General features: G+C 63.4%; 2 protein-coding genes across 2 annotated transcripts; one reads left to right on the top strand and one right to left on the bottom strand.

The window, feature by feature from the left end:
- Positions 1–1,353: 1,353 nt before the first annotated feature.
- DTX4 (deltex E3 ubiquitin ligase 4) lies at positions 1,354–10,152 on the top strand. The gene is made up of 9 exons (XM_085063511.1): positions 1,354–1,733; positions 4,089–4,794; positions 5,638–5,699; positions 5,829–5,990; positions 6,099–6,160; positions 6,407–6,559; positions 7,249–7,410; positions 7,687–7,776; positions 8,027–10,152. Exons 1-9 carry the CDS (start codon positions 1,523–1,525, stop codon positions 8,258–8,260), a joined length of 1,842 nt encoding a protein of 613 aa, XP_084919637.1. The 5' UTR covers positions 1,354–1,522; the 3' UTR covers positions 8,261–10,152.
- Positions 9,583–12,526, bottom strand: MPEG1 (macrophage expressed 1). The gene has a single exon (XM_085063510.1). It carries the CDS (start codon positions 12,450–12,452, stop codon positions 10,296–10,298), a length of 2,157 nt encoding a protein of 718 aa, XP_084919636.1. The 5' UTR covers positions 12,453–12,526; the 3' UTR covers positions 9,583–10,295.
- Between the last annotated feature and the right edge of the window lie 13 nt (positions 12,527–12,539).

Below are 12,539 nucleotides of genomic sequence, written 5' to 3'. Positions count from 1 at the left end.
GAAAGCCTTTTCCTCCCGCCTGAGTCATCGGAAAGGATTTCCCCGGGTTTCCCCCGTCGTCATGGCCTTGGCTGCACTTGTCTGCCTCAAAGAAACAGGTGAAAACCCAGAGGAGTGGCTCTGTGGCTGTGCTGTTTTCCTGGGAAGGGCCAGGAGCCCTCCCTTCTTGCAGGAAAACGTGCCTCAAGCGTAGCCCTGTGTGTCTCTCCAAATGTGAGCTGGAAAAAAAAGAACTTTGTGGTTCACCTCGTCCTCTCTCACCGCAGCGCCCACCAGCTGGCATCACCGCAGTTTGTCCCCACCTGTTCCTTCCCCCTTTTTCTTTCCTTCATTTTTTCCTCTCTTTGGATCTTGTCTAATGGTTTCTCACCACAAGCGCCACTGGCAGGCACTCAGCAGGATGGGCAGTGCCTGGGAAACAGGTTTGTCAGGAGAGGAGCTTCACCACCTGCCTGGGGATGAGTTGCCTCCTAGCTGAGGTGGACCACGGACTGGGGAATTTCCTGGTGCTGCAGAACTTGGGACACAGGTGCAATTTGTACAGTTCTGAACCAGGAAAGGCCGGGTGTTTAATATCCAAGGAAATCAGTATTTGGTGTGTCTGAGCACAGGAGCGCAAAAGGAGGTGAGAACAGCCTGTCGCCAGCATCCTGCCATTCAAGGCTGCCCTGGGAAGCTGCTCATGGGGTTCCATGGAAGAACAAGCTCAGGAATGTTTTTCTGGCCTGCAGGGAAGGGCCAGCACTGGCTGCTCCAGCTTGAGGGTTGTCATAGGACAGAGGTGCCCATGTCACAGCAGGAGCAGCCAGGCAGGCAGCTGGCAGAGCTGCTGGGGTTACAGCCCACATGCCCCTCAGACACGAGGCAATTTTGAGCTTTGAACCCATTTCTGTGTGTCATTGGCCACTGGCAAGGGCAGCTTGGGGGGCTGCTCCCTGAAGAAGCTCTTGGACCACATTTCTCTGTCACAGCACATGAAGCAGGATCCCTGTGACTGATCAGCACCCTGAATCCCATGGCTGGCAGGCAGGGGCAGGGGGGCCCACAATGATGGGTGTGCACCTGGGGCTCCCTGGGTTGCAGACACAGTCAGGCGTAGGGAGGGGGTCTTCGGGCTGCAGAGTGGGGGTACAGGGACATTGGAAGGGGTCCCAGGGGAGCTGGGTGGGCGTACAGGGGGTACGGGGACAGTGGGGACCCGGGGTGCAGCACGGGGATCCAGGGACAGTGCGAGGCGCAGGACGCGGGCACGGGAACCGAGCCGGGCGGCATCCCTCGCCCCCCGCGGTCGCTCGGCGGCAGCGGGGCGGGGCGCGGTGACGCTCGGTGCGGGCGGGGCCGGGCGGAGCGGGCCGGGAGCGGCGCCGCGGGTGCGCGCAGGGGCGAGGGGCGGCCCGGCCGTGCGCGGCTCCGGCCCCGGGCGGGGGCGGGCAGAGCCCTGCGCCGCGCCGAGCATGCGAGAGCCGCCGGGGCGGGCGGCAGCGGCGCAGCCAGCCGGGGCCGCGGCCGGGGCGGCGGAGCCATGCTGCTGGCCTCGGCCGTGGTGGTGTGGGAATGGCTGAACGAGCACGGGCGCTGGCGGCCCTACAGCCCGGCCGTCAGCCACCACATCGAGGCGGTGGCCCGCGCCGGGCCGCGGGCGGGCGGCAGCGTGGTGCTGGGCCAGGCCGACAGCCGCCTGGCGCCCTACATCATCGACCTGCAGTCCATGCACCAGTTCCGCCAGGACACCGGTGAGTCGGCCCCGCGGCCCGGTCCTGCCGCCCGCGCCCCGCGGCCCGGCCGTGCTCGGCGCTGCGGCCGTGGGCTCCCGGTGTGCCCCGGTTGCGGGGCTGCACCGTGCGGCGCTGCCGGCCCCGCCGTGCCCGATCCCGCACCGCCCGACCGCGATGCCAGCTCGCCCCGTGTCCTCCCACCTGATCCCCGGGTCCTCGCCCTGCCCTCGCTGCCCAGTCCTGCCCAGGCATCCCTGGTCCCCCCGGGGGACGTGCTGCCCGCCCTCCTCGCTCCTGCAGCGCCCCGGGCCCTGTTGCCCCCACCCCGTGGCCTTTCCTTCTCCCTTCAGCGGAGTCCGTCTCCTGCACACCCTTCCCAGGACCGTGCCCGGCTCCCTCTGTGCCACCTCTGAGCCGCCATGGAGCTAGAGCTGAATGGCACTTGGGTGACAGATCGTGCCCTGGGGGATGGCAGCCCCCGGGCAGGGACGCAGGCAGGTGGGGGGATGCTCAAGGAGGGCACGGGCAGGTGGGTGGGTCCCCATCGCGATGGGGTTGTCTGTTTCCCACCTCCTGGGTTTGCCTGGGATGTGGGGCACAAGCACCCATGGCAGGGGAATAGCATGGGGGGGTTGCGACCCCCCAGCACCTCCGTGATGACCAGTGGGCTTTGTCCCTGGGGTGCAGCAGAATGCCAGACACCTTCCTTTGTCCCTCTTCCTCCAGCAGCCCTGGGGGCTGGCGGCGATCCTCCCCTGCCCGTGGGTGTGGGGACAAGGGACCTCTGCGAGTGGGGGGGCTGGGGGCCAGCTACTGAGGGCTATTGTTGCCCAGGGTGGACGACTGAAAGGGAGATTGTTCTGTCTCTCCCTGGGTTGCTGGGGATGTTGGTATTTTGGGTCATTAAACAGCTCTGATTTGGGGGGGTCGCGACCCTGGCAGGCCCTGAATAGCTATTGTTCCCTTTCTTCCCCTGTTGAATGGGAGGCCGGCTGGCGGCGCGGGGCTGGGGGAACACACAGCATTCCCACACTGCTGCCTGGGGACCGCCAGATGCCGCATGCCGCCGCCGGATTAGGATAAATCACTGCCCTGCTCCCCTCAGCTTTTCTGCCCCGAGTGCCCCTTGGCAGGACAGGGCGAGTGGCTTGGCTTGTCTGGGGTGTAGCTGCACCCCAGGCCCCTTAGCAGGGTGCTTATAAACACCTTTTCCTTTTTATCCCACTCGTGTCCCTGTGGGACCTGTGGTGGCGGCTGCTCCCAGCAGAGTGGTGGGGGTGAGGAGGGACTGAAATTCTTGCAGGCTTTGCAGGACACGTGGTGAAAAGCCGAAGCAGCAGACTTGTTATTGCTTCTCTTTGAGTGCTTTCTTGTTCCTCACGCTGGGCTGAACCATGGGGTTCTGCAGAAGGACCTGGGGACAGAGGTGTTTGTCCCACCTGTTACCCAAACACCTCTGGGCATTAGTTACATGCTCAGGATGGGACCCCGGGACTAAGCCTGGCTATGCTTGCCCTGCCCTGCCCTGCTGTGAGACATCCCAAAGAGGAAGGCTTTCTCCTCATTGTAGGTGTTTCCAAAATTTGTGTCCATGCTTCGAACACAACCAAGTTGACCGGGAGTGGTGGGAAAGGAAACTCCTAGCCAAAATAAAGATGCAAGGCACAAAGCCTTGGTGCTTTATGCTCTCATTCCACTCCTAATGTTTGCTGATGGGGCAGCAGGAGCTGGGCATGGGGCCCCACTCAAACTCCTTTGCGTGGCCTCACAGGGATTTTCTCTGTGCCACAGTCAGGGTTTTCATCATGGCGTGGTTTGGCAGCTGCAGATGGTGGGGCTGGCACAAGCCCCGCTCCCCTACATGAGTGAGTGCCTGTGTGTGTCACTGCTGGGGGCTCAGAGCTGCCCCCCAAATCTTTTATTCACCTCTTCCTGCCCAGAACTGGGAGGGAGACAGGCACTGCAGGACTCGGGTGCCCTAATGCCTGGTTTCTTCAGCTCCCACGGGACATCCCTGGAGCAGGTTGGAGCAGCCAAGCTTGTGGTTCTGTATTTCCCCATCAGGGCTAAGTGGCTCCATACCACTCAGGGGTGGTGTGGAGCTGTGGGCCAGTGGGGCTGAAATCTGCCCTGCCCTTCAGCCCAGTTGCACTGGGGTGCACCCCAGGCTGTGGCACTCTCTGCTCCCCAGGTGCACAGGGAGCCGAGGCACACCAGTCCTCGGGCAGGGTGGGGACAGCAGCAGAGCCGGAAAGCCGCGCTGTCCCCGCGTGGAATGGCACCGGCGGGGCAGGTTGGAGTGGTTACACTCCCTGCCCACGGGTGGGTGCTGGCGCCAGCCAGGGTCTGACGGCATCTGTCACCCTTCCTCAGGCACCATCCGGCCCGTCCGGCGCAGCTACTATGACCCGTCCTCGGCGCCGGGCAAGGGAGTCGTCTGGGAGTGGGAGAATGACAGCGGGACGTGGACGCCCTACGACATGGACGTGGGCATCACCATCCAGCGCGCCTACGAGAAGCAGCACCCCTGGGTGGACCTGAGCGCCATCGGCTTCTGCTACGTCATCGACTTCGCCACCATGGGCCAGATCAACCGGCAGACCCAGCGCAAGCGCCGCGTCCGCCGCCGCCTCGACATGGTCTACCCGCTGGTGTCGGGCACCCTGCCCAAGTCGCAGTCGTGGCCGGCCAGCCCCGGGGCGGCGGCAGCCCCGCCGGTCCCCGCCTGCACCTGTCCCCAGTGCCTCCTGGTCATGAGTGTCAAAGCCGCCGCCGGCCCCGGCACTGCCACCCTGCAGCCCCGCAAAGCTGCCCCCGCACCGCCGGCCGCCCCCAAGCCCCCGCTGCCCGCGGCGGGGCCGAAGGCACCGGACGGCATGGCCGTGGTGCGCGGCTCACTGAAGCCGCTGGCGGCGCAGGGAGGCCGGCGGCAGGCGGCCAGCACGCCTGCCCTGAGCTCGGCCAGTGCCTCCGGCAGCCCCCCCGGCAGCAAAGCCTCCCGGCCTGGCCTCAGCACCCTGAACCGCAGCCACCTGCAGCGCCTGGCCATCGCCCAGTCCCGCGTGCTCATCGCCTCCGGGTGAGTACCGCTGCCTGCCAGCCACAGGGTGCCTGGGCAGAGGAAGGGACGGCATGGACATTTCCCCCTCCTCGGGGTACAGAGGGGCTGCAGCCCCCATGTGGGGGTCTGTCACCCCTGAGCCTGGTGAGAGAGACTTCGGTGGTCCCCAGCCTCCTGTGGAGGGGTGGAGGGCTCTGCTGGGCCCCTCGCCTTCCCCACAGGTGCCTGGGGACCGGAGTCAGGATGGGGTGGCTCCTGCATCTCAATGAAGAGTCTGAGGCTGCTCCTTCTCTTGGAGTCAGGGCTTGGCTGGGGACTGCGAAAGGCCCAAAGAAAAGCCATTCAATCCCCATGAGAAGGGGTCCCTCCAGACCCCCGCCCTCCAAAGACACTTTTTTGTGATGGGGTGGACATTTAATGGGTCTGTTTCTCCCCTTTGTCTGGCTCTGCCGTCAGCCTTCTGTCGCAGCTTGGCCCCTTTCCTTTCCCTCTCCATCCTCCCCCTTCCCTCTGCTCCTGACCTACCGGGAAACTTTCCCATGGAAGAGAGCCCCAAGGGGAGGGGGGAAAAGAGCTGTGGCAGTGACGTGGCCATAGGAGAAAAGAGGAAAAGGAACAACAGACTGGTCCGGGGAGCTGTGACAAAAAGGGGCCATGAATGGAAATGCAGGCAGGGTTTCTAAAGCGCCAGAGAAAAGGCGGTGGTGGGGCAGGGAGGGGCACATTGCCCCATCGGGGGATTCTCTGTTTCCAGCCAGGGCCTTTGCAGTTGCTCAGGCAACTGTTGTGTGGCCCCTGGGCCCTGTGGGGACGTGGGTGCCTCCTGCTCGTCCTGACGTGGTCTCTGCTGGCTTCCCCCAGGGTCCCGACTGTCCCTGTGAAGAACCTCACTGGCTCCAGCCCTGTCAACCCAGCGCTGGCAGGTGAGGATGAGGTGCTGCTTCCTCCGGGGTTGGGGGACAAACAGCCCCAGTGGGGTGGGTTTTGGGGAACATGTGGGCTCGGGGGTGTCGCTGGTTTTCCTCGGTGCCATTTGTTACCGCGCTGTGCAGGGATCACGGGGATCCTCATGAGCGCGGCCGGGCTGCCCGTGTGCCTGACGAGGCCCCCCAAGCTGGTGCTGCACCCCCCGCCCGTCAGCAAGAGCGAGATCCAGGCCATCCCCGGCATCTCCCACTCCTGCCGCAAGACCACCAAGAAACAGGCCAAGAAGGGTGAGAGGGACTGTCCCCCCTGCCCTTCCTGGGTCTCCTGTGCCCCCCATCCCTCTGCTGCACCTGGCAGTGGGTTTCTCCTGTCCTTTGACTCCCACTCTCTCGCAGGTAAAACCCCAGAGGAGGTGCTGAAGAAATACCTGCAGAAGGTGCGGCATCCGCCAGATGAGGTGCGAGCAGCAGGGCTGTGCCGGGGTGTCCCAGGGGGCTTTGCCCTGGGATGAGCGACTGGGGACACGTGCCATGCAGGGATATCCCACTGGCCTGCCTGGCTGTGCCCTGTCCCCAAAGAGGGGCTGTTTGCTGCATGCACAGCCCCAGCAGGGTGACAGCCCAGCCCAGGGGTGGGTGCTGGGCCCTGGGTGAGAGCAGGGCAGCCCATCAGCACCCATTCCCTGTCCTCCCCTCTGGCACAGGACTGCACCATCTGCATGGAGCGGCTCTCTGCCCCCTCTGGCTACAAGGGGCCCCAGCCGGCCGTCAAGCCTGACCTTGTGGGGAAGCTGGTCAAGTGTAGCCATGTCTTCCACCTCCACTGCCTGGTGGCCATGTACAACAATGGCAACAAGGTGAGAGGATGCAGCCCCAGGCGACTCGAGGACCTGCAGCTCGGCCACCTGTGCTGAGCTCCACGAGCTCTCAGTGGGACAGAGCTCCAGCCTGGATACCCTGGCATCTGGGGAGGGCTCTAAGCTCCCATCCTGATACAGAGTTTAATTTTTATCAGCAGCAAGCACTCAGGGACTGCTAAATCAGAGCCCGGGGTTGTGTGGGTGTGTTTCTCCCCACTATGCCCAGTTTTATGTGCTTGTTTTCCTTCCCAGGGTGGACTTTGATCCCTGCATGTTTGAGCAGAGGTACCTGGAATCTGGTGCCAGGCTGTGCTTCTCTAGCCATGGGAGGGTTTTTGCAAATACCCCTCGTGCTTGGCATTCCCTGGAAAAAGCACTGTTTGGAGATTTTCGATATTTATTATATTTCCCTCTTTGAAAAAACAAAACAAAGCAAACCACCAAATCAGAGCTAGGGAAAGCAGCGAGGACTGGGAGACTGATGGGGAAGAGAAATGCAGACCTCAGGTTTTTGGCTGAAGTTGGGTAGTGAATCCTCTTAGCTCTATCCCAGGCTTCCTGAGAGTTTTTGAAATGATGTTTTTCGTGATGACAACAGCATTCAGTGCTGCTTGGGGACCCAGTGCCTGGCATGGCTCCTTGCTGGGGATACTGGTTTCACTGTGTCCCCCTTTTCCTGCTCTCAGGATGGGAGTCTGCAGTGTCCCACCTGCAAAACCATCTATGGGGTGAAGACAGGGACACAGCCTCCCGGGAAGATGGAATATCACATCATCCCCCACGCGCTGCCCGGCCACGCCGACTGCAAAACCATCCGCATCATCTACAACATCCCCCCGGGGGTGCAGGTGGGATCCCCTGGGGGGTTGGCAGCCTTGTCACTCCTGCGTCATGCCCAGGTCACAGCTGTGACTGCAGCTCATGCCTTGACTCAGGAGCTGCTTGTCCATAAGCATGTTGTGGGAAGCCTGGGGTGTATTTGCATGAAAGAGCTGTCCCCGTCTGTTTGGTGGCAGGGGGATGGTGGCCATTAGTGCCCACCGAGGCCTGGGGGTGTTGCCTTGTGCTGAGAGCATCCCTTTGAGCTCCAAAAGGGCTTTCTTCTCCCACTTGCCACATCGCAGGGACCGGAGCATCCAAACCCTGGGAAGAGCTTCACGGCCCGTGGCTTCCCCCGGCACTGCTACCTGCCAGACAGCGAGAAGGGCAGGAAGGTGAGCTGGCCAAGGCGTGCCAGGGTGGGAAAAGCAAACGTGGCTTAAGCAGGGGAATGTGGGTGGAGGTTTTCCCCACAGCCCATCCAGCAGGCTCTGCAGGAGCCCTGCGACTTTCTTGTGCAGGCTTGGCAGCCTGGTCCCTCTGTTTTGGCTGGGGCAGGAGCCTGTGCTGGGATGCTCCGGGAGGGTTTGCCTGTGGGTTGCCCCATGCTTGCTTTGCTGCCTGCCCCATTCCTGGCCTCCACAGGTACTGAAGTTGCTGCTGGTGGCCTGGGACCGTCGCCTGATCTTTGCCATCGGGACCTCCAGCACCACGGGCGAGTCGGACACGGTGATCTGGAACGAGATCCACCACAAGACAGAGTTCGGCTCCAACCTCACTGGCCACGGCTACCCCGACATCAACTACCTGGACAATGTCCTGGCCGAGCTGGCGGCCCAGGGCATCACCGAGGAGAGCCTGGCGCAGGAGAAGGACTGAGACCGTGGCGAGGAGGCAAGGAAAGGGTTGCCTGTGCTGGCACCCACCAGGATAAAGCTGCTGGAGATACCTGCCTGGGGGCTTTTCAGGGAACACCTGGAGCCCCCTGCTCCCAGAGGCAGCCACGCAGTGCCCCAGGCTGGCTGGGAATGCGGGAGAAGGTCCTTTTGGCTGTCCCCTTCACTCCTGCAGGGCGGGAACATCCCTACACACAGCTGGGAGGCTGCAGGCTGGCTTGGCCAATCCTCTGGATAGTGTCCTGTCCTCGCTGTCACTGTGCTGAGGGCTTGGGGCGTGCCAGGCTCCACTCTCTCCTCATCCATGCCAGTCCCAGCCTGACCCAACACCCCTGACACCTGCCTGGGGCTGGGAGCTGGCTTGGGGTGGGAGTTGGGGCTGCGGGAGTCCCCCTCACTCTGCCTCGTCCCTCTGACGTTTGTTTGTTTGTTTGTTCTGTCTGGTACCTCCCCACTGGTCTGCTGTGTCCATGGAGGTTGGGGGGCCCTGGGCTGTCTCAGCTGCCTCCCAGCCCTGCGCCCCCTGCTCCTCTTGGCTGTGTCTGAGCTGTGCCCTGCGGGGTCCCCTTGTCTGGGCTGCCCCCGCCTCTGCATGCCAGGGAGGGGCTGGTGGGTGGTAGGAGGTGGTGGGGGAGGGACAATGGCATCCCACCCCCCCGCAGTGGGTTCCTTGAACTGTTCGTATGGGGGCGTCCCCGCGTCGGAATTTCTATATACCTCGTGTTTTGGGGTTTTGTCGTATATATGTACATATAGGGGGGGCATCTGGGGAGGCAACCTGGGAGAACGTGGTGCTGCAGCCAGGCTGGGGCTGGGCACGGTGGTGCTTGGGGTTGGGACAGGGGCTGTGGGGCCCCCCACCCCGACAGGGCTCTGCCCCACGGGAGGGCTGTCACTTGTGGGTCCCCATGGGGCCAGGTGCAGGTGGGGTGAGAACTGTTCCCCGTCCTGCCCCCGGAGAGGCGTTGGGGGGGTCCAGAGGGGAAGGTGGCTGGTGAGGGGTTGGCACGGGCTGGGCCAGGAGGGTGGTGTGGGTAGGAGAGTGTGGGTGATGGGGGTGGGGGAAGTGTGCTCCAAGGCTCTGGGGGTCCCTGCCAGGCCCCTGGGGTGACTGGGCCTTTGAGGGCCCTGGGCCAGGGGAAGGTGTCCCTGCCCAGGGCAGGGGGTGAGGAACCAGATGGTCTGTGAGGGCCCTTCCATCCCAAACCAGGGATTCACGGGGCCTCTGGGAGCCGCCTGTGCCGGGTGCTGGGGTGTCCCTGGCCCTCTGTGCTGGCGGGAGGGAGGCCCATCCTGCTGTGCATCGTTCTGTTGTCGTTGCTGTTTTTCCTCTCCGTAGCCCGGAGGGTCTGTCACCCCCGCGGCCACCCCGCCGAGGGGCTGGGGGTCAATAAAGCGGATGGCAGGGGACTCTGGTGGTCCCTGCATGGCCTGGCCTCTCCGTTGTCTTCTGTCAGTCATCTGTGTGGCCAGGCGAGCCAGGGGCACTGTGGGCAGGGCCAGGCACCCCCAGTCCCCCTGATGTCCCTTTGCACCGATCTGTCCCCAGCTGCCCTCAGCGTGGGTTGTTATCTTCTACCTCAAGGGAGAAACCCTCTTTCCCCAGGCACACCCCCTGTTTGGGTGGCTCTCAGCGGTGTGATTTCTCCTCCACGCAGGCCCTGGGTTTTCCCCAGTGCAGACAAAGCCTGTCTGGAGCTATGCAAAACCCTCTGGGCGAGAAAGGGGAGGGTCCCCACCCTCCGCAGTGCCAGCCCGATGGCTCTTACTGTGAGTAAGTCTTTCCACAACGTGACTTTTTTTCCTTTTTTTAATGCTCTGTTGACTACACGATGAGTTGCTGGCTGAAATAAAACTGCTCCGTGCCTCTCTGCATGCGTGTGTATATCTATCTCGATAGATATACATGGAGACAGGGGTTGCAGCTTGCAGCATGCAGGATTTGGGACATAACCCTCCACGGGGCCCCTCCCCTCCCTGCTTTTCCTGCGGGTTTGGGGCACAAGGGGAGGGGGCACTCAGGGCACCATCCCCTCTGGCTCTTGCTGGTACCCCTCGCCCACACTCAGCACCGTGGTGTGCTCGGGGGTGGCGGCGACCAGGCTGTCCCCTGTGCCCAGAGCGCGGTACCCCCTGGCCCTGTAGCGCCGGCGGCCGTACCAGGCTGTCCCCAGGACGGTGGCCAGCCCCGCCAGCACGGCCGCAGTGACTCCGGCCACCTCACCCCCCGACAGCCCCCGGCCCCTGACCGCTTCGGCCACGTGCTGCACCTCCTCCGGCCGCGCCAGCCGCCACACGTGGCTCTGGCCGTCCCTCACCCAGGTGCTGTCCTCGTCCCGCACCAGCAGGGTGTCCACGGCCGGCAGGTTGGCGGGGCGCCGGGTGAAGGGGGGCAGGCGGGCGGGCGGCAGCGAGCCCCCGGTGAGGAGCCCGGCCTGCACGCAGAACTGCACCTGGCAGCTATCGCTGATGAGCGCCAGGTGCTGGCTGAAGCCCGGGGGACAGCCCTTGGCGTGGGGGTCCTCAGCCGTGCCCCGGTGCTGCCCGGCCAGGGGGTTCCCTGCCTGGCAGCTGAAGAAGCCCCCGAAGGGCACCGCGTACTCGGCTCCCCCCTCGTAATCCTGGCTCACGCACACGCTGAGCTCTCCAAAGAGCTTCAGCAGGAAGTACCCCGAGGGACAGGACTGGGCTCCGGTGATGGGGTTGGCGCTGTGGGTGCTGAACAGCCCCCCAAAGAGGTATCCCGAGTTTGGAGCCACCGGCCCGCTGGCGGCACACCAGTAGGCGCTGAACTGCACCCGGGAGAGCCAGAAGACGTCCTGGCACTCGCGGTGGCAGAAGATGCCCAGGCTGCACTTCTTGTGGCACTCCAGGTGGCTGTGGCCCTCCTCCCGCTCCTGCACGCCCAGCAGCACCGGGGTGTAGGCGGCGGGGCAGGAGAAAGCCCCGGTGATGGGGTTCTTCTGCTCCAGCGCCCGGCACAGCGCACCGGTGTCGGGGCCGGCCAGGCCGACACACTCCTGAAAGACTCCCCCGAAGGTGAAGTTGGCCATGGCACCCTCGCAGGAGCCATCGTCGGTGTTGGCGTGGAAGTTGAAGTTGGGTGAGGAGGCATCGGTGCAGCCCAGGGCGGTGTTGAAGGTGTAGTAGCGGCGGATGGCCAACTCCACCCGCTGGGCCACCCTCCGCACCGTGGGCGCCGGCAGCTCCGGCACCGTGCTCGGCTTGATGAAGTAGTACAGGGGCAGCCCCGAGCGGTCCAGGGCCACCAGCTGGTTTTGAATCCTCTCCTGCCACGTCTTGAGGGTGATGCCTGGGTAAAAGGGGATCCCGCCGATGCTCTCCACCCTGGAGTTGGTGCGGTTCTCCAGGTACTGCTTGGTGAAGCCAGAGCTGACGTCCAGGGATTCCTTGGTTCCCACACTGACGATGCTGTGGAAGGCCACACCGGCTGAGGTGGTGACAGCGCTGCGTGTGGCCCAGCTGTCCTTCAGGAAGGTTGCCTTGATCTGGTCCTCCTGCACCAAGGTGGCTCCGGCATCCACAGAGGTGATGGCGTGGGTGCCATAGTTGAGCACCAGCACCTCGGCCAGAAAATCGGCCATCCGGGTCTGGTTGTTCTCCAGGTGGCTGGCAATGGTCAGCAGCTGCTTCTTGAAGGTCTTGTCCAGGGCCGCCTCGGGGTCGATCTTGGCAGTGTAAACCAAATTCCTGACTTGCACCCGGGTGGTGACAGACTGGTCTCTCACGTGGTTGGTCTTGGTGCGGCGGAAATCACTGGAGAATTTGCCATTGATGGCGGAGAAGAGGGACAGCTCCAGGTTGATGGAGGCAGAGGTGATGCTCTGGTAATCTTTCCAGGACTCGATGATCTCGGAGTTGATGTCCAGGTTGCTCTGCTTGCGAGGGATAGTGAAGATCTCATCTGGGATGATGTAAGTTCCGTCTTCTGTGGTCTTGCACTGCGAGTAGCCCAGGTTGATGACTCTGCCCATATCCAAATTCCTGAGGTTATCCCAGCCTCCCCCTGGCAGGACTTCCAGACGTGAGAGCTTCAGGGACTTGTTGCACCCCCCAAAACCTGAAGAGGAGGAGAGCTCCTGGGACTGCCCAGCCCCTGTCACCCAGGCCAGCAGTGCCCAGGTGAGCAAGACCCCCCAGAGCACCCAGCCCATGGCTGAACCAGTCTGAGCGGTGGACGGGAGCTGGGAAAATGAGCTGGCTGAGGGAATTGACAAAAGGGAAAGGAGAAGTGAGAGCTG

The sequence above is a fragment of the Lichenostomus cassidix genome, chromosome 5 (genome assembly GCF_008360975.1).
Source record: "Lichenostomus cassidix isolate B80296 chromosome 5, HeHo_3.0, whole genome shotgun sequence".
NCBI classification, from domain to species: domain Eukaryota; kingdom Metazoa; phylum Chordata; class Aves; order Passeriformes; family Meliphagidae; genus Lichenostomus; species Lichenostomus cassidix.
The sequence above is the reverse complement of the archived record's forward strand: the minus strand, read 5'-3'. Positions and strand labels throughout refer to the sequence as shown.

Excerpts from the sequence above, each read along its gene's own strand:
- DTX4 (XM_085063511.1), top strand. The coding sequence starts at position 1,523 with ATGCTGCTGGCCTCGGCCGTGGTGGTGTGGGAATGGCTGAACGAGCAC. Across the intron at positions 1,734-4,088 it reads CCAGTTCCGCCAGGACACCG|GCACCATCCGGCCCGTCCGG; the intron begins GTGAGTCGGCCC and ends ACCCTTCCTCAG. Across the intron at positions 6,560-7,248 it reads TGTACAACAATGGCAACAAG|GATGGGAGTCTGCAGTGTCC; the intron begins GTGAGAGGATGC and ends TCCTGCTCTCAG.
- MPEG1 (XM_085063510.1), bottom strand. The coding sequence starts at position 12,452 with ATGGGCTGGGTGCTCTGGGGGGTCTTGCTCACCTGGGCACTGCTGGCC.